Source organism: Ictalurus furcatus, chromosome 3 (assembly GCF_023375685.1).
Source record: "Ictalurus furcatus strain D&B chromosome 3, Billie_1.0, whole genome shotgun sequence".
Taxonomy (NCBI): Eukaryota; Metazoa; Chordata; class Actinopteri; order Siluriformes; family Ictaluridae; genus Ictalurus; species Ictalurus furcatus.
The window spans coordinates 28,153,681-28,176,439 of NC_071257.1; the positions used below are offsets into that span (position 1 = coordinate 28,153,681).

The 22,759-nt window shown below is 37.8% G+C and overlaps 2 protein-coding genes across 4 annotated transcripts in view; one reads left to right on the forward strand and one right to left on the reverse strand.

Annotated features, from left to right (window-relative positions):
* Positions 1-13, forward strand: part of LOC128605988 (protein argonaute-2-like) — a 2,446-nt gene extending 2,433 nt beyond the window's left edge. Inside the window, exon 2 of the mRNA XM_053621918.1 lies at positions 1-13. This exon is cut by the window's left edge and continues 1,863 nt beyond it. The gene's annotated coding sequence lies outside the window, so the exon portion shown is untranslated.
* A 13,594-nt stretch (positions 14-13,607) lies between these two features.
* si:dkey-28b4.8 (sarcoplasmic/endoplasmic reticulum calcium ATPase 2) overlaps positions 13,608-22,759 on the reverse strand; it is a 31,412-nt gene continuing 22,260 nt past the window's right edge. For 2 of the 3 annotated variants that reach the window (XM_053621863.1, XM_053621864.1), the window contains exons 17-23: positions 22,199-22,440; positions 21,643-21,863; positions 20,803-21,005; positions 18,841-18,926; positions 18,617-18,750; positions 16,579-16,696; positions 13,608-15,735 (exon numbers count right to left, since the gene is read on the reverse strand). In XM_053621863.1, coding sequence (XP_053477838.1) covers positions 15,436-15,735; positions 16,579-16,696; positions 18,617-18,750; positions 18,841-18,926; positions 20,803-21,005; positions 21,643-21,863; positions 22,199-22,440 — 1,304 coding nt within the window. In that variant the 3' untranslated portion in view covers positions 13,608-15,435. Of the gene's footprint in view, positions 15,736-16,317; positions 16,697-18,616; positions 18,751-18,840; positions 18,927-20,802; positions 21,006-21,642; positions 21,864-22,198; positions 22,441-22,759 lie in introns of those variants that run through there. The other variant, XM_053621865.1, reaches the window with a different exon arrangement.

Below are 22,759 nucleotides of genomic sequence, written 5' to 3' on the forward strand. Positions count from 1 at the left end.
TAGGATGGCCATATTGTGTGCAAACTGAATTTAGGAAAGAAAAAATAGGGTTGTCAGTGGTTTCAAAATGTGCTGTTGGTGTATAGGATTCCCTGGTTGAGTGTGAGACTGCCGGCCTGAAATCATGTCCCAGTACGGCCCTGACTGCATGTTCATATCCGATTACACTGAGTGACAACACTGTCTGTTATGCTTGGATATTAGGCACTTCAGTATACTGTATGTGTCGGGTGTGTTATTTAGGTGCTGTAGTGCTATGTGGATCAACAGCGGCTCATGACCATAGATTTTGGTGGGACAGGGCGACATTATTAATGACATAGTCTCAAACAAAATCAATCACACACAACAGAGTTTGCACAGAATGGTGCAGAAAAAAACAAAAAGCAAACAAACAAAAACTATTGCTTACTAAATGTTTTTTTTGTTTGTTTTTCGCACCATTCGGTGTAAATTCTAGAGACTGTTGTGTGTGAAAATCCCAGGAGATCAGCAGTTTCTGAAATACACAAACTAGCCCATCTGGCACCCCTGCTAAAAAACCCCCAAAACAAATAGAAACCATCACAGAAATGTTAGTGGTTGACACTACAAATACTATTACAATCCACCATTACCATTACCATAATGGGTCCTTAATGATATCCACTACACATGACATGACACCAATAAAAGGCAACAAATTACCAGTAGAGCTCCACAGGTACCTTTACAGTTTCCATAAAAAACAAACAATACAATTTCCATTATAACCATTAAAAACATTACAAATTCTATGAGGGTTTCAATTGTTTGTTTGTTTTTAGCAGGGCAACCATGGTTAAAGTCACAGAGATCACACTTTTCCCCCATTCTGATGTCTAATGTAAACATTAACTGAAGCTCTTGGCCTGTATCTGCATGCTTTCATGCTTGCACTGCTGCCACATGATTGACTGATTGGATAACTGCATAAATGTGCAGGTGTACCGGTGTTCCTATTAAAGTGGACGGCTGTGGCGAAGCTCTGCCTCACCTGCCTCTCTGGACGAGCCACCATTACTGAAATAATAGGGGTGATTAGGGGTGTAAATCTCAGATTTACACATAATAAAATGTGATCTTAAGGCAATGAGTTAATGTTTGATGATACCACTGAATCTGCTATACAATACAATACAATACAATACAGTTTAGTCTCCAATCGATATGTGATCAACTTTGATAAGATTCTGGGGTAGGCCTAGTGTTAATTCTCAAATGATGATGGTGATCTGGCCTTTTTATTATAATAATTGATTTATAGTCAATTATAATCAATAATAATTGATTTATGACTGTTTCTTAGATTCATTTCAATCATTTCATTCAATCGTACACATACCTCTACATGCATGTGTGTTCATGTGTGTTACTCAAGCTGTTCTGCTGGCTAATTTGTCACCCATTAGTATATTCCACGATGACATACTACAGCCCATAGCTGGAAAATATTTGGGATTGAACAAGTTCATGCATTGTGCTCTATCTCTGAAGGGATCCATTAAAAGGTTGTTTTTTTTTAAGCATTGGATTAGGCTGTAGCGCCCTCTAGCGGTTTTAATCGAATGATACAGCTTCTTAGTCTTAAAGCGCCCCTATTATATTATATAAAAAGTGCCTAATATTGTTTTACAGGTCTCATACAACAGGTTTACATGCATCCAAGGTCAAAAAACACTTTAATTTTCAAAAGATCAGTATTTTGCCTTGGTTGATCCAAAACATTGAATTTATTCTTCTTTAACCATTCTTTGATAGAACAACTTGTGTGTTTAGGGTTGTTGACTTGCTGCATGACCCACTTTCTCTTGAGATTCAGTTCATGGACAGATGTCCTGACATTCTGCTTTAGAATTCACTGGTATAATTCAGAATTCATTGTTTCATCAATGATGGCAAGTCGTCCTGGCCCAGATCCAGCAAAACAGGCCCAAACCATGACACTATCACCAGCACGTTTCACAGACTGGATAAGGTTCTTATGCTGGAATGCAGTGTTTTCTTTTCTCCAAACACAATGCTTCTCATTTAAACCAAAAATTCTATTTTGGTCTCATCTATCCACAAACCATCTTTCCATTAACCTTCTGGCTTGTCCACGTGGTCTTTAGCAAACTGCAGAGGGGCAACAATGTTCTTTTTGGAGAGCGGTGGCGTTTTCCTTGCAACCCTGCAATGCACCATTGTTGTTCATAGTTCTGATGGTGTACTCATGAACATTAACATTAGCCAGTGTGAGAGGGGTCTTTAGTTGCTTAGAATTTACCCTGGGATCCTTTGTGACCTCACAAACGTCTTGCTCTTGGAGTGATCTTTGTTGGTCGACCACTCCTGGGGAGGGTAACAGTGGTCTTGAATTTCCTCCATTTGTACACAATCTGTCTGACTGTGGATTTTTGGAGTCCAAACACTTTAGAGATGGTTTTGTAACCTTTTCCAGCCTGATGAGCATCAACAACTCTTTATCTGAGGTCCTCAGAAATCTCCTTTGTTCATGCCATGATACACTTCCACAAACATGCGTTGTGAAGATCAGACTTTGATATATCCCTGTTCTTTAAATAAAACAGTGCACTCACTCACACCTGATTGTCATCCCATTGATTGAAAACACCTGACTCTAATTTCACCTTCAAATTAAACTTTGGCTGCATTGGCTCCCGGTCCATTTTAGGATCCAGTTTAAGATTCTGTTGTTTGTTTTTAAAACTCTTAATGATCAAGCTCCTTCCTATCTCAAAGATCTTGTTACACCAAATTCATCTAACAGATTTCTAAGATCTTCTGATAGGTTTCCTCTGTATGTCTCTCGATCCCGGTTAAAAACTAAGGGGGATAGAGCTTTTTCAGTTGCTGACCCTCGTTTATGGAATCAATTGCTACTGGATATCCACCTTGCACCTTCAATTACCAATTTTAAAAAGAGGCTTAAAACATCTCTCTTCTCCCAGGCGTTTTAATCATTCTTTTTACTATTGTCTATTGTCTGTCTTTATTTGGTTTTATTCTGTTTTTCCATTTTACGTTTCTGTACTCTGTTCAGCACTTTGGTCAGCTTTGTTGTGTTAAATGTGCTTTATAAATAGAATTTACTTACTTACTTACTAAACTGCTAATCCTAGAGACTCACATAGTTTTGCCACTCACAGATACGTAATATTGGATCATTTGGGTTCTCTTTGTCTACTTTTAGGACTTGTGTGAAAATCTATTGATGTTTTAGATCATACTTATGCAGATATATAGAAAAATTTACAAAAAATTTCACAAACATTCAAGCACCACTGTATTTATGGCCAAGTGTTAACTTCCTGGCAGAGGCAACCTGCTACTGAGTTAAAATATCCCGCTGTAATCTTTAGTGATTATTCATAATGATATATGTCTTCCCGAAAGATTTTTTGATTTCTCAAATTAATTCTATGGTGAATTATAGTAACTGGAAACACTTATAACTTATTCACTTCATAGGATACTCTGCCTTCAATTATGGAATTTTATGGTTGTGGCTTCCAACGGAGAATGACCTGATGAAAGAAGGATTCATAAATTGATGACTGTAACTCAAAAAGTTTAAGGCACAGTGAGAACAACACATTGGTGCTGATCACAGCTATAGTGTTTCAGGTGACACGGGTATAATATGTATGAACTCTTATTAATTGTAGTAATATTTCTTATTTTGAAGTGATATATTATTTTCAGTAATTATAAATTAGCAGTGCCATGTCTTCTACCTATATGTGTTTCAAAGATTGAGGAAAGAAGGGATGACAATGAAAGCTATATCAATGGGATGCATCGTAAAAAAAAAAATTAAAAAAAAGCTCTCTTCGTACAATAATCACATGTGTAATAAGGAATAAAATGGATATTCTCGTTATGTTATATAAATATTATTCAACTCCCCCCACCCAGCAAGAAAAAACAAAAAACAAACAAACAAACAAACAAAAAGATTAGAAGCCTTTTCCTCTAATTTCACAACCATGGATGACACTGTGTTAAGAGAAGGAATTTTATAATTAATTTAATAGGCTGTTCATGGTTTGTTATGTTGATTACATCCTGTAGCCTATCCTAGTGTAATCTATTATCTCATAACACACCCTAAAACTACTAATTTAGTGAGGAATATTTCGCTAGCATGCTTTTGACACAACTCTCTCTCTCAAGGGCTCTGCTGTACAGGAAACAGAAATGATTAGTTCATCTCTCGAATCTTCGGGTGCGAGTCGTTCGTTCGTTATGTCACAGCCCCACTGCATTCAGCCTATGGGGCGGTCACGTAATGAACGAACGACTCGAACCCGAAGACTCGAGAGGTGAACTAATCATTTCTGTTTCCAGTGAACAGTCATGACAAATGTGACTCGGACGACTCAGATCGGGAGGTGAGGTGAACTAACAGATTGCATAGCCTGAAAACCAGCTAAGCTATTAATGAATCATTTCTGTTCCTCATCATTCAGCCTTGGCTGCATTAGCCTATAGTTTATTTTTTTATTTCAAATGTGATCAACGTTTGTGTAAGTACTAGATGTTTTGGGGAATTTAACATGTAGCATTTTAATTATATTCTGCTGAAATGAACGAAATGACTCGAAAAAAGATTCGTTCATTTTGCTGAACGAGATTCAAAGATCCAAGTCAGTAAAATGATCCGAACTTCCCATCACTACATTTTAACGTCATACTGCTACCTCTAATCTCATGTTTCTAAGCTGAATAGGAAGCCAAACAGTGTTGAAACTGTGCTTCCCAACAAACCATGCAGCGTGACCATCAGTGCGAAAAAAAACAAACAGCTATCACTAGTTGCATATCTACAGTAAATAAAATATGATGATAATTTCACTTACCTGCAGCAATATTGTTCAAGACAGAAAGCAACTTCAGCTTCGGTGAGCACAACATAAAACTAGTTATTTTTAAATGATTTCTCCTTTTTTCCATCTGGACACCCCTTATTTTCTGTAATTTCTAATTCAAAGAGCAACACATTTTAAAATTATGAAAAAGTGTGTGTGTGTGTGTGTGTTTGAAAGAGAGAAAGAGAGAGAGAGAGAGAGAGAGAGAGAGAGAGAATCTTGGCTTGTACATATAGCAGGACTATAAATTCTTGTCCAGAATTGCAGTCTGATTGTAAATGTGGCCGGCAATCACTAGAATGATCTGGGCCACACCCCCCATCCACAATTGGCCCAAATGTTGTCTGCCATCTCGTTTGCAGTGCCATCATTGCCACACACGGCCCACACTTGGCTGACATGATGCATGCCAGTCCTGGCAGCACACCAGCAGTGCCATCCTGAGGCCTCATTTGGTCCAAGACCGTCTGCTATGTGGCCAGCTGTCTGCAGATCTCTCTACAGATTAAAGGACCTGAGACTCCTCACCAAGTAAAGTCGAATTTGGACCTTCTTGTACAGTACCTGATGGATTGAGAAGTAATTTTCTGGTTTTCTTCTTAATGAAGATGTAAATAGGCACAAACTTTTAGTAGAGAACATGCCAAACAAAAATATATACAGTACCCAGTGAAGAGGTTTTCATCAGCACATGATTCCTGAAAAATGTTTAACATGCTCCAGTAGGTCTGAAAATCAGATTTGAAATTATTAAAGGAAATGTTTCAATGATGAGTGATTATATAAGTAGATTAAATGAATGACCAAAAATTAAATGACAACCAGGATTGTTGAGCTTGATGGTGAGGCTTAGATGTTTTACGTGCATGTTTTAATAGGAAAGCCTTGTAATTCATAAATGTAATCATGAGTCGATGTAGTCGGTGTAGTCATATGAAGCGCCCAAAATACAGGTCCTCATTATGGCAGCAGCAAGTGTGAAAAATAGCAAGAGAATAATGACTGTCTTGTCTATTTTTCAGTTGCCGATGCCATAAAAATAATCATTTTTTGGTCATTTATTAAATCTACTTATATAATATTCTTCAGTACCTCTGTGTTCTTTGACCAGTCTGGCTTACTGTCCAAAGCTTACAGTCCACACCAACATATTCAGTATAATTCTGAACCCTCTCCACATATATAAACAGGGATTAGAGTATGCTTCCCTGTCCTAAAATGCATCACAAGCTATTTCGTCTTGCTGATGTTGACTTGTACATTGTTCTACTCACACCACTCCATGTAGTTGCCCAAAACACTCCTCTACTCATCTTTCTACCACGCCCTGATGACCCTGCGTTATTCATAACAGTGTCAGACATACATCTCTGAAGTCTGACTGTCCAGTGAGATATTGAGTGATCCAGGACACTAGAGGGGCATCTGTACACATCTCCATCAGCTTGTGTGTCAGCAAGGTCGGTCTAATAGTTTTGAATGCACTGGAGAAGTTGAAGAACATTATTCTAACAGAGCTATCAGGTTCAGCCAAGTGAGTATAGGGTTGATGAAGTATGTAGATGATGGCATCGATCACTGTCATCTTTGACTGGTAAGCAAACTGCCAGGGGTCTACTGATGATATCTTCAGGGATTGTTGTTTTGAGAGAACCAGCATCTCTGCAGTTTCCTGTACTCCAAGACCTTAGCTTAAATGTCTGAATTATGACAAAGCAGTATTATACAGATATCTGGGGAAACCCCCGAATGATTCAGGAAGGCAAGAAGAAGACTGATGAGGTAGTGTTGGTGCATACAATGAACAGTAAGCTTTTCTCAGGAGGCCCTGGACAAATATCCCTCTCCTAGTCACACTTTAAGTGGCAACTGTAAAATAATATAAGTGCACTATGCAAGAGCATATTTGATGACAGCTCTTGTGCTTTTTCTTATGAAATGATTAATGCACTGATCCATCACACAGAAGAAATTGGCTATAGTACTAAAGTGCTTGCATGGAAGCTTTTAACAATTATTTTCGCAATTATCTTTATACAGTGAAGCAAGTCACAGCTTTCTGGAATATAGCTCATAAATACTGATTAAATTGATATCAATTGTATAGCGATTAAACATGACATTACTTGTCATGAGTGATACAGTTATTATAATATCATATTACATTTACCCATTCATATTTACAGATAAAGAAGGCAGCTGAGAAGAAGAGCGCGTGTCTGGTCTAGCTCTCTGGAAAGCCGCGCCTTTTTGCGGGAAATAAATGTAACTCTCTAGCCATCAGAAATTCCCCACATCATGATACAGGTCATGGTCAGGGGTTGCGGTGGATCCGAAGCCTATCCTGGGACCCAGAGAACACATTACAGAACCCCGTATGTTGTTATTCAGTCACATATAAAATTAAATCAGCATAATTAGTGTGCTGCTGCTTCGGAAAACCACAATAAACACAAGAGTCACTACCACCAGTACATCCATCGTGTACGTGCTTCTGTTTGTTGGGAAACTCCAATTCCAATAGAGATCCATGTTATGAAGGGTTTTTTTTTTTTTTTTAAATTCTATTACAAGTTTATGAGACAGAATAAAATCTTTAACGATTTAAGATCTTGATGGTTGGAGGCCATGTGCAAGTCAGAACATGCATGACTTTTCATATCCATGACAGCTACTAATTAACAACATAATACTGTACATCATATTCAAGACGCTTAGTGATGACAAATACATATGAAGCGATCAAGGTGGAGTATAAAACAGGAAAGGTGTGTGTGTGTGTGTTTGTATATATATATATATATATATATATATATATATATATATATATATATATACATACACATACACATCCTTTTTCTATACTGCTTATCCTACAGGGTCGCGGGGAACCTGGAGCCTATCCCAGGGAGCATGGGGCACAAGGCGGGGTACACCCTCGATGGGGTGCCAATCCATCACAGGGCACACTCACACACACATTCACACACCCATTCATACACTACAGACATTTTGGACATGCCAATCAGCCTACCCTGCATGTCCTTGGACTGGGGGAGGAAACTGACGTACCCAGGGGAAACCCTCGCGGTACGGGGAGAACTCCACACACACCGAACAGCGGCGGGAATCCAACCCCCAACCCTGGCGGTGTGAGGTAAACACGCCAACAACTAAGACATTGTGCGCCCTACACACACACACACACACACACACACACACACACATACATAAAGCCGCATGCACTAACTGAATGAATCTTTCATGAATTCGGCTGTCCTGTAGTGCCTATAAAAGCTAAAATAAATTATTTAAATTGATTACAAAATCTTTTTGTAAAATACATATATTGTATTTCAAATTACTGAACATGCTTATGGTTTCACAGACGTTTGTCAGCTATGTTACAGAATACTCTGGAAAAAGCAGTTGTACTTGGAGAAATAATAAGGAAAATACAGTAATAATAAAATAAAAAAGAGTCATTGCTGTGTAATATTCGAACAATTGTGTTTTCTGGAAACAAATCCAAGTAAAAAACACAAAATCCCAATCCATCGAGAGAAAATACTTGGATTCTCACGTTCCTGTTGCTTGTTTTAACAGCTGAGACACTCTATTCAGCCAGTGCTCCTCCCTGACATTTCACATCTGAGTAAATACAGACTACTTTCACTTTGAATATCACGGAGATGTGAATGTGACGTCTCATTAGTCACTGTCTGTTGAGAATACGACATGATGACAATGGATATAAAAAGTCTACAATGCCAAGTTTTTGTGAAAAAAAAGCAATGAGGATAAACCATGTCAGATTGTTTCCCACCTTTAATGTGAAATTGCACACAAATAAAGTGAAAAACAATCAGAACATTTTTAGGACGAAAAAAAAAAAGAAAAAGAAAAAACATACAATAACCTAATTGCATAAGTGTGCACACCCCTAAACTAATACTTTGTTGAACCACCTTTTGATTTTTTTACACCACTTTTTGGGTAAGAGTTTATCAGCATGGCATGTCTCGAATTATTTTCCCATTCTTTCTTGCAAAAACATTCTAGATCCATCAAATTGTGAGGGCATCTCCTGCACTTACACTTGATTTCCAGTAATAGCATGCATAAAGTCCCAGCGTTTAACACATTTCTTTATTAAATATTTTTAGACCAGAATATAGCCTACTTTTCCTCAGTGTCTTTCTTTCTTTCTCTCTTTCTTTCACATTTATTATTATTATTATTATTATTATTATTATTATTATTATTATTGTTGTTGTTGTTGTTGTTATTATTATTATTGCTTTCGGTGATATTAACTATTTATGTATTTTTTTAAGACATTTGGTCAACTGAAAAATATGCTTATTTTATTACTATTAATTTATTATTAACTAATTTATTTATTAATATTGGATATAGTTGGGGCGCACGGTGGCTTAGTGGTTAGCACGTTCGCCTCTGGGGTTCGATTCCCACCATGTGTGTGCGGGGGTTTGCATGTTTGCATGTTCTCCCCATGCTGTGGGGGTTTCCTCCAGGTACTCCGGTTTCCTCCTCAGTCCAAAGACATGCATGGTAGGTTGACTGGCATGTCTAAAGTGTCCGTAGTGTATGAATGGGTGTGTGAATGTGTGTGTGATTGTTTGCCCTGTGATGGATTGGCACCCTGTCCAGGGTGTACCCCGCCTTGTGCCCGATGCCTCCTGGGATAGGCTCCAGGTTCCCCATGACCCTGAAAAGGAGTAAGCAGTTGAAGATGGATGGATGGATGGATGAATATAGTTGTGGACTCCTCATTGTTTTAAAGAAGCCTGTCTTTCATCACATTTGTAAAAACAGGACTCCCGAGACTGCTACGTGGAACAATCCTGGAAAGGTCTTTCTTGCAAAAAAGCTTTTATTCTTAGGATTCGTCTCTCACACTCTGTGTGGTACTTATGAACAACAAACAACTTAATAAAGAATGAGTGATACATTTTCAAGTGTTTCCCATAAACATTTTGCTGATCCTTGTCAGTCTTTGCTGACTCCTCTCAGACTGCTTTACTAATTCCGTTATCATGCCAGTTAAGGAGCAGCTTTGTCTAAATCACTGAGGCGTTTTTTTTTTTTACACAAAAAAGGCAGAAGATACTCAATTAAAAGTAAAAGTGGCAGAACTAAAGCGACTAAATTGACTGAATTAAAACTGCCAAAATGTTTCATTTTGAAAAACATGTTTAAAGAATAAAATAAAACACTGTGAATCGTATTTTCCCCCCCATGTATGCATTAGAACAGCACAGCTATTTTATTATGAATATGAGACACGTAGTCATTCAACGTGACCTTGCATCAAATTCTCTGTGCTGCCTTAAAAAGCATGGAAAAACTCAAATCGAAAGTGGATGACACATACATTAAAGTTAGGAAGTGGGATAAAGTATTCAGAGGGTCTCAAAAGGAATACTGAATGAAGCACATGATGAAATTCCTTTTTGTTCCTGATCTGCAGAAACGGTTCTAAAATAACAAAAGAAATATTTGAAAAATCCCACAATCCAGATTGCTAATGTTGATGATGGTAACATGTTACACGGTTCACTTTGCATGCAGTCAACTCACATTTTCTTTGTCTTGAGCTTCTGATCACCAACTAGATAGTCTCACCTGTTTTTCCTGATTCTTATAAACAAACCAAAAAAAAAAGAAAGAAAAGAAAATCCCCTAACATCCAGGTGATTGGTTATAAATATTCGAAATATGTGTTCAAAAAGAACAACAAATGGAACACGATAAGAAACATACGGTACCTTTTAACATTTAATGTTTAAGTTGTAATCTTTCCTGAATGTGAATGTTCTGTATTGCCTACAAAAAAAAGTGTATTGTTTGGTTCCTAGTGTACGCAGGACTTTAATAGAAATGAATAGAAATGATTTAAATGAATGAAAAATAATCCTGTTAAACTGGAAATAATGTAAAGCTATAGGAATATATTTTGAATGTTGTCAAATGATTAAAAACATAATCGTTTGACAACTATAGCCTACTTCTCCTCAGTGTCTTTCTTCCTTTCTTTCACATTTATTATTATTATTATTATTATTATTATTATTATTATTATTATTGCTTTCGGTGATATTAACTATTTATGTAGATTTTTAAGACATTTGGTCAACTGAAAAATATGCTTATTTTATTAACATTGGATATAGTTGTGGACTCCTCATTGTTTTAAAGAAGTCTGTCTTTCATCACATTTTTAAAAACAGGACTCCTGAGACCGCTACGTGGAACAATCCTATAAAGGTCTTTCTTGCAAAAAAGCTTTTAAAATAAACAGGTGACCAATATTAACCAATATCATTAACTTCTCTTAAACTGAAAATATCTGTTTGCTTCCACTAATGAAAGAAAAACTGTGTGACAATATTATGATAATTCTCTTCTTTTCTTTTTCTTTATTAAAAAGGAGAGGGAAAATTGAGTCAAACTAAAAATGTTTCCAAAGTAAAAAATAAAAAAAATAAATAAAAATAGCTCTAAGCTATTCTTAGGATTCGTCTCTGACACTCTGTGTGGTACTCTCACACTCTGTGTGAACAACAAACGACTTAATAAAGAATGAGTGATACATTTTCAAGTGTTTCCCATAAACATTTTGCTGATCCTTATCAGTCTTTGCTGACTCCTCTCAGACTGCTTTACTAATTCCGTTACCATGCCAGTTAAGGACCAGCTATGTCTAAATCACTGAGGCATTTTTTTTTAACAGAAGATACTGAAGTAAAAGTAAAAGTGGTAGAACTAATGCGACTAAATTGACTAAAACTGCCAAAATGTTTCATTTTCAATAACATGATCAAAATGAAATCAGTGAAACTCCTCACCTAATTTTATTCACACCGAACTATAGATTATTTTATAGCCTATATAAATGTAAATCCTTTAGAGCAAATGATTTGGAGTGTGTGTGTGTCTGTGGGGGGGGGGGGGGGGGGGGGGGGGGGGGGGTTGGGGCGGTCTCTCTGAGAAAGTGTTCTCAAATGTTTTGTCTGTACTCTTACACCTTGGGGGTTGGATGGATGGATTGGGAGGCAGGGAATTATGTGCTAAAGGTGAATCATACAGTTTAAGATTTCAGAATGGTAGCCAATTAACTTGCAGAATGGGAGGAAAAGTTAGGTAAGAGTTCCTTAGAATCTAGGGTCGCTGTAGATAGTGGAGTGGTTTCCCTGCTTTATAAAGTCGACAGGATTGAGGATCAGCAGCATCAGAGGAACTGATTGCAAGACATCAGGCTGAGCCTCCAAGTCCATCAATTATCATCACTAGCACTGAGAAGACATAAGTAAGTTTGAGTGTGTGTGTGTGTGTGTATATATATATATATATATATATATATATATATATATATATATATGATTATTTAATTCATGTCATTGATGTTATAATGTTGATATGAAATAATATTCCTATATGGTGTATTGTGTGTTATCTGTTCTTTTACAGTGCATTTTACAGTGTGTAGCGTTCTCCTGCTGCTGTTGGTGGGGCCTGTGTCATCTCTGCCAGTTCCATTTTGTCAAAACACACACAGGCAGATTGAGAGCATTCTCAATTTGCTGCAGACGATTAGAAAGGCAGCTATAGGAACAGTAAGTGTGTTTTTGAGTACTGCAATGAAAACATTAATTTTATTATTATTATTTATTTTATTTTTACAAATGATTATTCATTTTTATGAATTATTTGTATTATTTGTATATAACATTGCAGTTTCTCCCCATAGTCCTTAAACCTGACAAAGGCGAGAGAGAGCAAGCCAATTTTAAACATAGATCAGGTATTACATAAAATTTATAAATCTATCTATCTATAGCATTATGTACAGTTTATTTGCAAATTATTTAAATCATTTTTAAATCTTTAAATCATTCCCCACAGTGCATCAGCAAAAAGTACATACAAATGTTCTTCATTCCATCCTAGTTAAAGAGAGAAAAAAATCTGCTTTGACAAAAATCTTTCAGATTTTTTCTTCCTATCTAGAATCTAATGTTAGGCAATCACACACAGTGATTATTCTCATTCTCTCTCTCTCTCTCTCTCAGTGTGCACTTATACAGAGGCTGAGTAACTACCAGGCATGTGACCTTGATCTGTCACCAAAAATCAAAGAGCTCAACTACATGAAAACAGAAACCAAAGGCTTGGTGGAGAACTTGCAGGTAAAACCTATTTTGTTGGGAGGAAATGGAGAAAATTCAAAGTGCCAGTGATTAAACAGATTTTGTGCTTTCGCAGAGCTCCCCAATTGCCAGCTGTGTCCTTTCACCTGCCGTGTGCCCCTGTTCACACTTGCCTATGTGGACTAAGATCGATGTCCTGTTGAATTCATGGTCTCAGGATGTTGCTGCATGCAACGATGCACTTCAGAATGTGTGTTCATCTTCAAACTACAATTCTGTATAATTACTTGAATACTACCACATTTTAGACAATGGAAATTCCATAACTGTTTTAACTGATGTTAAATATTTACTATTTAGTCATTTAATAAAAGCAAGCTGTTTACATAACTGTTTTTGACACTTTCAGTGTTTTCCTTTAATTTTCTATGCTTGGTTTGTAAAATAGAACACCTAGTACATTATGTTTTCTGAATTGATTTATACCAACAACAATGCAACTTAAGGATTGACCAGTGAGGATACTTCACCAATATGGCAATCATTTTAAATTAATTGTTTATTTCCATTCCATTGAGCATTTTTCCATCAAAGAAATGAATGTGACAATGATACCAATTAAATTAATAGCACAACACAACAAAAACTTCTTTCTTTCTTTTTTTTTGGTAAAAAACATTTTACAAATGTGAAAAACATTTTCCAAAATAAACAAACTAATAACCTTAAATAAAAACGTTTCCATCTTAATAATCTATCCGGTTGTTTTTACGGGATTTTTTTGTTTGCAATAAAGTAGTCAAAATGTAAAGTTAAGTCAATGTAAATGAAACTTCTGAAAGAGTAGGACAACTTAGTAATGGTAAAATAATAATAGAACACACTTCCTCTCGTGCTCTCTCTCTCTTTTTTTCCACGTTGCAGTCACAGCCTTTCCTTTTCCCTGGCAACAGGACACAAAGAACATAAATAGCTTTAACGTAAACGTAGTGTAATGTTAGTGACGATAACGACTGCAATGTAGACATCGAAATTAAAATGACGAGGTTACATACGTAGTGGTGCAGTAACACGTGTCTCACTTGGATTTCTCAACACTCTTTACAAAGCCATTATAAACACTGCATATTTTAGGGAATACCCTCCAGCTTTACAGCATTCCTTACAGAAACTCATCTGCAGAAGAGAAATCTTAAGGAAACCGTATTATTAAGACATCCGCTAATTGGTCGGATTTCTATGCTCTTCTAGTGAATGTTTAAAGAATAAAATAAAACTCTGTGAATCATATTTTTCCCCCCTACGCGTGCATTAGAACAGCACAGCTATCTTATTACGAATATGAGACACGTAGTCATTCAACGTGACCTTGCATCAAGTTCTCTGCGCTGCCTTAAAAAGCATGGAAAAACTCAAATCGAAAGTGGATGACACATACATTAAAGTCAGGAAGTGGGATAAAGTATTCAGAGGGTCTCAAAAGGAATACTGAAATAAGCACATGATAAAATTCCCTTTGTTTTTTCCTAATCTGCAGAAACGGTTCTAAAATAACAAAATAAATATTTGAAAAAAATCCCACAATCCAGACTGCTAATGTTGATGATGGTAACATGTTACACGTTTCACTTTGCATGCAGTCAACTCACATTTTCTTTGTTTTAGGCTTCTGATCACCAACTAGATAGTCTCACCTGCTTTTCCTTATCCAAAAAAAAAAAAAAAAAAAAAAAAAAAAAAAAAAAGGAAATCCCCCAACATCCAGGTGATTGATTATAAATATTCGAAATATGTGTTTAAAAAGAACAACAAACGGAACACGATAAGAAACATACAGTACCTTTTAACATTTAATGTTTACGTTAAATCTTTCCTGAATGTGAATGTTCTGTATTGCCTACGAAAATAGTGTATTGTTTGGTTCCTAGTGTACGCAGGACTTTAATAGAAATGATTTAAATGACTGAAAAATAATCCTGTTAAACTGGAAATAATGTATAGATATATAAATATATTTCGAATGTTGTCAAATGATTAAAAACACAGCATGAGAATGGCGCTGAAGATGAAGGGCATAAAGGAAACGCCACAAAATCACACAAAAACCGACTGAATATGACAATTTCTTTTCATATTCTTCTTTCCTTCTTTTACTCTCGGTCCTCATCTTTACTCTAATTCTGATTGTCCATGCTCAAAAAGTCTTCCTTTCATACTTTTTTTTTTTTTGCTTATATATATTCACATGATTCCTGTTTTGGTGTTCTGTTCCTAACCCCCCCGTAATTCGAACTTAACTATCGTCTCACGCTCCCTGTAAAAATCCATCTTTCTAACGCCCACTCTCTCTCTCACATTCTCTTCGCTAACTATTCCCAGAAGATGTTTGTAATATCTGAGTCCAGGCTGTAGATCCAAAACAAAAGGGGAGCAGAGATGAACACAAATGCCCAGGAGACGCCCTTTAGACCCCGTCGTATTTTGCCAACCAGGACTGCGCTGCCACCTTGGTGCTGTCTCTCCTCTTCCTCTTGCTCGAGGTCAGTGCCAGGCTCAATGTAGTTCCTAGCTAAGAATTTCAGTGCTTCATCCATCAGGATAACCGGCAGGGACATCTTCAAAACGGTAACCCACTGCAGCCAGGACAGTGGCCGGATCTGGAAAATCATCTGCAATAGAATCGGAGAATCGGCGTCAGATCAAATTAGCTGACAGTAGCAACTTGTAGTAGCTTGCTCTTTCTTACACAGACAGTCACGTATTTGGGTGGTCTAACTCAAAATTCCAGCTGTCTTTTCCTAAGGGAAGGAAATGAGGGAAGGAAATGATTAAGTCAGCCGCAGGATTCGATGATGTAATGGTCCTTGAGCCAGAGGCAGTTTTTTTTTTTGTTGTTTTGTTCCCCCCTTCACTAGACTCTGCTTTCATAATTTCTCTTGTGGCATTATGGTTCAAATTTGGTATGTTGTCATAGGATTACAGTAAACAACACAATGCTAAGTTTTTCTCTTCCAATGAAGCACACACTTACACATGAGTCAGATCTATTAATTCACAAACAGCCCGGCTGACTCTCTCGACAGAATAGCCTGGCTGGCCCTATAATTCATGCCAACTCTTAAAGTAACGGGGGGTTTTATATTTACTAAGCATTTACTCATGCTGATCAGAAATCAGTGATTCAAAAAAGAGTCACAACCCCCCCAACCCCCTCCCTGCTCCCCTCAATCTGAACCTAATTCTTATAGGTTTCATTAAATGCCTTTTAAGGGTATGCTACAGAGAAACAGAAATTGCTTCGCATTTATGTTGTGATCATATCAGCATCTACGCGCATTTCTGAATTTGACATATGCACTTCCCTGAAAGACATGCACATTCAAACAAAATTCAGCGACGCCAGGTGTTCAGTGGTTTGTGATTCTTTGTCCAGGCATGTTTGAAGAGTTTGAAGAGAGCAAAATGTGGACTATGCCCAAGTGTTGGACTGGGACACACTAGTTTAGACTTACAGGAAGTGGATCCACATAAAGGATGAGGAAATGTAAGGCCATGGAGAGGCAGATAGCACCCACAAGCCAGGGGTTTGACCAGGGAGGCATCTTCAGCAGAGACTGGTTCTCAGACAGGCTACGAGGAACACACACACACACACACACACACACACACACACACACACACACACTTAAAATCAGAACCAGGCTTTGCAATAACCTTTCTAAGGATATTAACTGAATTTTTTTTTTTTACATATACTACTATATTAAAATTTCAACCTGTATTTATTTCTAATAAAGGCATGGCCTTTAAAACAAACAAGTTTTCTGTGGTTCCAGTGTCCAGTGTCTCAAGTCACACCCATTTTTTTTTTGCCCTATAAACCCTACAATCTTCATTGTGCTGGAACATCTGCCCGGACACGTGTTCTGCCCGGACACGTGTTCTGCCCGGACACGTGTTCTGCCCGGACACGTGTTCTGCCCGGACACGTGTTCTGCCCGGACACGTGTTCTGCCCGGATATGAAGCTACACTGAAACTACTTAAATGGGCAACATTTTTGGTATGTCATGATTGTGAATCAGCTTATGATTAACTGTGTATAATTCTGCATAAAGAAAGGAAACAATTTCAAAATAATTCAGAACAATGATGAATTTATAATGTGCAGGTTAGGCTACTTTAATATTTTTCAATTTAACATGACTATCGCATTCATTTCTGTACCCGGCCTTAAATTTGTGCTTGAACTCTTGGACGTCGTATTATAATCGAAGTATTGGACAAAGTATTTTGATCTTAGGTTTGCAAAGATTACATATAAAAGTATAAGATTTATTATTTGATTCCTTAAGGCACATGAAAAAGGCCATTATCTGTATCAGTCACTATCTCCCACTCCATCATGGATAATACGATGAATAATCAATACTTCCAATAGGTCAATAATAATACATGCAATGATAATACATGCAATGATAATTATTAATATTTATCATTGCATGTATTATTATTATTATTAGTAGTAGTAGTAGTAGTAGTATCATGTTTTTTTGGGGTTTTTTTTTACAACTGATTAATTAATGAATCATGGAAATAATAATAACTAATAAATAAGTCCTTAAACGAGATGTTGAGAAATACAACCATACTGCTGTATTCAGAACATAAAATAAAAACCTTGGCATGCACTGATAAACTTATTGAATTATTTAATTTTATTTGTAAGTAAATGTAAACATTGTGTTGCCTATTAACAACAAAGTGCCAGTAGTATTCTCTATATCAGATTATAACTGGACAAAAAAAACAGTAGCAATTGGTCGCTACATCGCTGTTCGTTCGAAAAAGTAGCAATGCTACTGTCACACTACTGAAAAATGTAGTTAAGTTACTCCCCAACACTGGATGTCGGCTATATTTATATTTAAAATAATCCCTCAGAGAGAATGGTAGAGTATAGGTTTTATTTTTCCTCTCACGCTGAATGTTCTGCGTGCTCTCGCTCTCTCTCTCTCTCTCTGCGCCACTCACTGAACAGAGTAGCCGCAGCGAGAGCTGTACCTGTGGCGGGAAAGCAGGACCTCGTGTTTGAACGGCAGTACTGGTGATGCTCTTCTACAGTTACGGATCATATATTGAGTGAAAGGATTGTATTCATGTTCTATCGAAAAGAAACACTTTAAAGTGTTTAGCGATTACGTATTTATTACATTTTTATAATTCAAGCACTTTTTAAGGTTTTCCAGTACTTACATTTCAAAAAGCCAAATTCAGGTAATTCAGGCACTTCAAGCACCTTGTACGAACCCTGTAGCACACCCAATTCAACTTATCAGCAAATTCCCAGGTCCTGTTTGGACTGAATTTGTTGTGGAAGAAGGTGGTAAACACAAATCTCTGTAGGACCGGAGTATGAGGGACTTGAGCTTGAAGTAATTGTTTTTCAGGACTTTAGTTTTGACTGACTCTACAGATCATGCTTCTCATTCGTAGTGCTCACACTTCAGAATAGACTACACCAAAAATCAAGACAGAGGAGAGCACTTACCTGTTGAGGGCATTGCACATCTCTATGGTGACCAGCACTGACAGAGCCATAGTCATTGGATATGGTGACTCAAATACAGAGCACTGAACTCCTGCAAAGTCAGCATGTCCCTCACTGCACTGCATATAGTGAGACTGATAGAGGGAGAGAAAAAATATCAAACCAAAATACTATGAAACCATTTATATACATGTTTTATAACCACTTTATAGCGTTTGTCTGACCAGTTGATAGAAAGAGAGTTTCGGTCCATCATGTGCTGCCATGAACCACCAAGCCGCAGCGCCCACTGTAGCTACTCCAACATAACCTGTAGCAAGAAAGAACAAGAATAAATCAACTTATCTTCTCAACAGGATATACAGAGCTATGAAAAAATATTTGTCCCACATTGATTTCTTATGTTTTTGTGTATATCTCATACTAAATGGTTTTAGATCTTCAAACAAAATACAACATAAAACAAAGGCAACCTGAGTAACACACAATACAGTTTTTATTTATTTAGTTTTTTTTATTGATGCAAAAAATATTTATCCAACACCTATCACCAGTGTGAAAAATTAATTGCCCACTGTGACGGCACACAAACACAGCACTCTTCACGCAACTGCCGGCTGGGTGCTGAATGGACAGCGGCATTTCAGTATCCTGTTTGTTTTGGATAGTAAGAGAGCGCGTGGCTACGAGGCGGGCCAGGAACACACACAGCTGGCGGCCAATCAGCTTCTCCTTACCGTCTGGCAGAAGACAGCTATAAAAGGGAGCAGCAGGGACAACGGGGTGAGTTCGTTCTCCGAATGCATAAGTATTGACGCATGTCTCTCTCTCAGACACCGCCGACGCTGACACCGGAGAAGAAGCTCCCTGGCTGTGTTGCACCCCTCACCGGAATGCTCGGCCTACTCCACGCCCCCTGCGTCCCGTCTCGCTGCTGCAACAGCCTGCTCATCGCGCCCCCCACTGGGAAGACAGCGATCACCAACGCCACTCCCCTCACTTCCACCCCTCTACTTGATCCTAAATAAAAGAGCATCTTATTTTCCACCGTTGGAAGAATTTTGGAAGGTCGGCCACTTCTGGGAAGGTTTACTACTGTGCAGAGTTTTTCCATTTGGAGATAATGGCTCTCACTGTGGTTCTTTGGAGTCCCAGAGCCTTTGAAATAGCTTTGTAATCCTTTGTAAGCTTTGTATTTCAATCACCTTCTTCCTCATCATTTCTGGAATTTCTTTCAACTCTGCCATAGTGTATTACTGGGTGAGACCTTTTAACCACCTTCATGCTGTTGAAAAAGTTCTATTTAAGTGTTGATGTGATTGAACAGGGTTTGCAGTAATCAGGCCTGGTTGTGTTTAGTCCATCTGAACCCCATTATGAATGCAGTTTCATAGATTTGGGGAATTAGTAACTATGGGGGCAAATACATTTTCACACAGACCCAGTTGTTATTGTATAACTTTTTTGCTTCAATAAATAATATTATTTAAAACTGTATTTTGTGTTTACTCAGGTTGCCTTTGTTTTATCTTAGATTTTGAAGATTTCTGTTACGCTCCCGCCGGCAGATGGCACGGTGGCGTCGACGAGCACGCGTGCACGAGACTTTTTATAAAGACACGCGCCTTTGTTTTTTTGGTTGTCCCCTTGTTTAAGCATTGGTTGATGTTCGAGGGTGTGTCTTGATTTACTCCAGGTGTCTGTGATTTAGTATTGATTGTGTTAGTTATTTTAAACCCCTCGTGTTGCTGTGCACTTCGCGCAGTATTTACGTTAACTGAGTGTTTGAATGGTGAATGCGTTACGTGTGCTAAGCGGTCTTGTTTTCGTGGCCGGTTTCTGTTCCATTCCTCGTATCCAGTTTTCATGTTTAAAGCTTGATCATCTGTTCCTGTCTAGACCGCGTTTCCTTTTTTATTGATTAAAGTTTCAAATAAAGACGCTGTTTAATGCAGAGAAACATAATTGTTGAGATGGTTACGTTTTCTGTTAGGAGACATTTAATTAACTTTTAGGGAACGAGACTTGGATGTTGGGTGTCCTTTGGGTCAGTTTGGAATGTATCACACCTATAACAGGATGCCCCCTTGTATTTTTTTTGTTCTGTATGTAATGCTTTACATAGTATGAGATGTTGAGTAATGTCAACTAGACCAGGATCAAATTGTGGTGCAATGTCCACTCACAGCCAATGATGAGGTATCTGCAGAAAAGCCAGCTAGAGATGAGGGGCTCTTTGGGAGAGCGCGGTGGTCGTGACATAATATCCAGGTCAGGGGGATTGAAGCCAAGCGCAGTGGCAGGGAAGCCGTCTGTCACCAGATTTACCCATAGCAACTGCACCGGGATGAGAGCCTCGGGCATGCCCAGAGCAGCAGTCAGAAAAATACTGAGGGTGAGAGATTGAGCATATAACAAAAAGAAGAAACAGATTCATAGGAATTTTAGAATTAGAGTGGCACTGAAACATGAGTTTACATGTGCTTCGGTATTTTGTTAATGGAAAAATCTGAGTCTACCAGGAGAACCAGTCAAATAATGGATTTCTTTCTAAAATATGTGAAGTTTGCACTGTTACAGCTTCTTTGCAGCCTGCCAATAAACCCACTAAACAACAAAGACAAAACATAAAAGTAAAACGTCCTGCAAGTTTTTTTTTTTTTTTTTTTTTTTTTTTTTTTTTTTTAAAAACAGTGGCCACTCTAAATTGCCCCTAGTTGTCTCAGCGTGTGTGCATGGTGCCCTGGCTTCCCATCTAGGGTGTATTTGTATCTCAGGTTCCCGAGAATGGATCCAAATCCACCACGACTCTGACCAGGATAAAGCAGTTGGATGAATGAATGGTGAAATCAGATAATGATCATATTACATTCATTCATCTTTTTTATTCTGGTCAGGGTCAAGGTGGATGCAAAACCTTTCCCAGGAACACTATCTAGAATGCACCATGGACAGATGGCATTGCAGAATCATATGTGTGCAGTAATATCATGTATTTCTCTTTCTCTCTCTCTCTCAGTACCCACCACACCACCTCTCCAATGTTAGAGGAAATGAGGTAGCGGATAAACTGCTTCATGTTGTTATAGATAGCTCGACCTTCCTCCACTGCAGCCACTATGGTGGAGAAGTTATCATCAGCTAGGATCATCTCAGAGGCTGATTTAGCCACCGCCGTCCCCGAGCCCATCGCGATCCCGATCTCAGCCTTCTTCAGAGCAGGAGCATCATTCACTCCATCACCTGTCTGAGTGAGGATGGAGCGGAGAGCAAAGGTGTATTAGTATATTACCCAAAATTATTTATATGTATCATGGACAACAAAAAAAAAAAAGCTATGCCTAAAATAGATGTAAAAATAACTAATTTCAGGAATGGATGAGTGCTAAATAAACTCAATAAATACAAGATGTATAAAATATAAAGTAAAATATTAAAAATATTATAGAATAATTAATTAATAAGTAAGCAAATAAATATATAGACAATTTACTGTATAACGCCAGAAATGAGGACACAATATAGCATGTACACACAAGCTTAAATGATATAAGATTTGTATGAAGTTTTGTCAATATTCACCATAGCCGTGATTTCGTTGAGGCTCTGGAGGTACTCTACGATGCGACTCTTGTGGGTGGGTTCAACGCGGGCAAAACAGCGGGTGGTGCGGCAGGCTTGGCGCTGCATGTGGGGTGGCAGCTCGTCAAACTCTCGCCCGGTCAGCCCTCCACCAGAGGGTGCACCCTCTGCCTCCTCTTCCTCCTGCTCTGTGATGATCCCAACACGTCTGCAGATCGACAGCGCCGTGCCTTTATTGTCACCTGCATGCCACCCAGAAACACACAGAAATAAGAAATAAGGTATATTTTGAGGTATGAATATTGTGTAGTTGCTGTATTTTGATGTGCATTTGTGTGTTTATCTAATCACAAAAGCTGGAAAGTTATTGTGAATGAAAGGTCTACAACTATCATTACGTCATATCGTAACCTGCTGCAATGAATAGACAATTAAAGTGATTTAATATTATCACATACACTACCGGTCAAAAGTTTAGACACACTCATTCTTTATTTTAATTTTCCCTAACATTTTAGAAGAATAATAAAGTCATCAAAACTCTGGAATAACACAAACAGA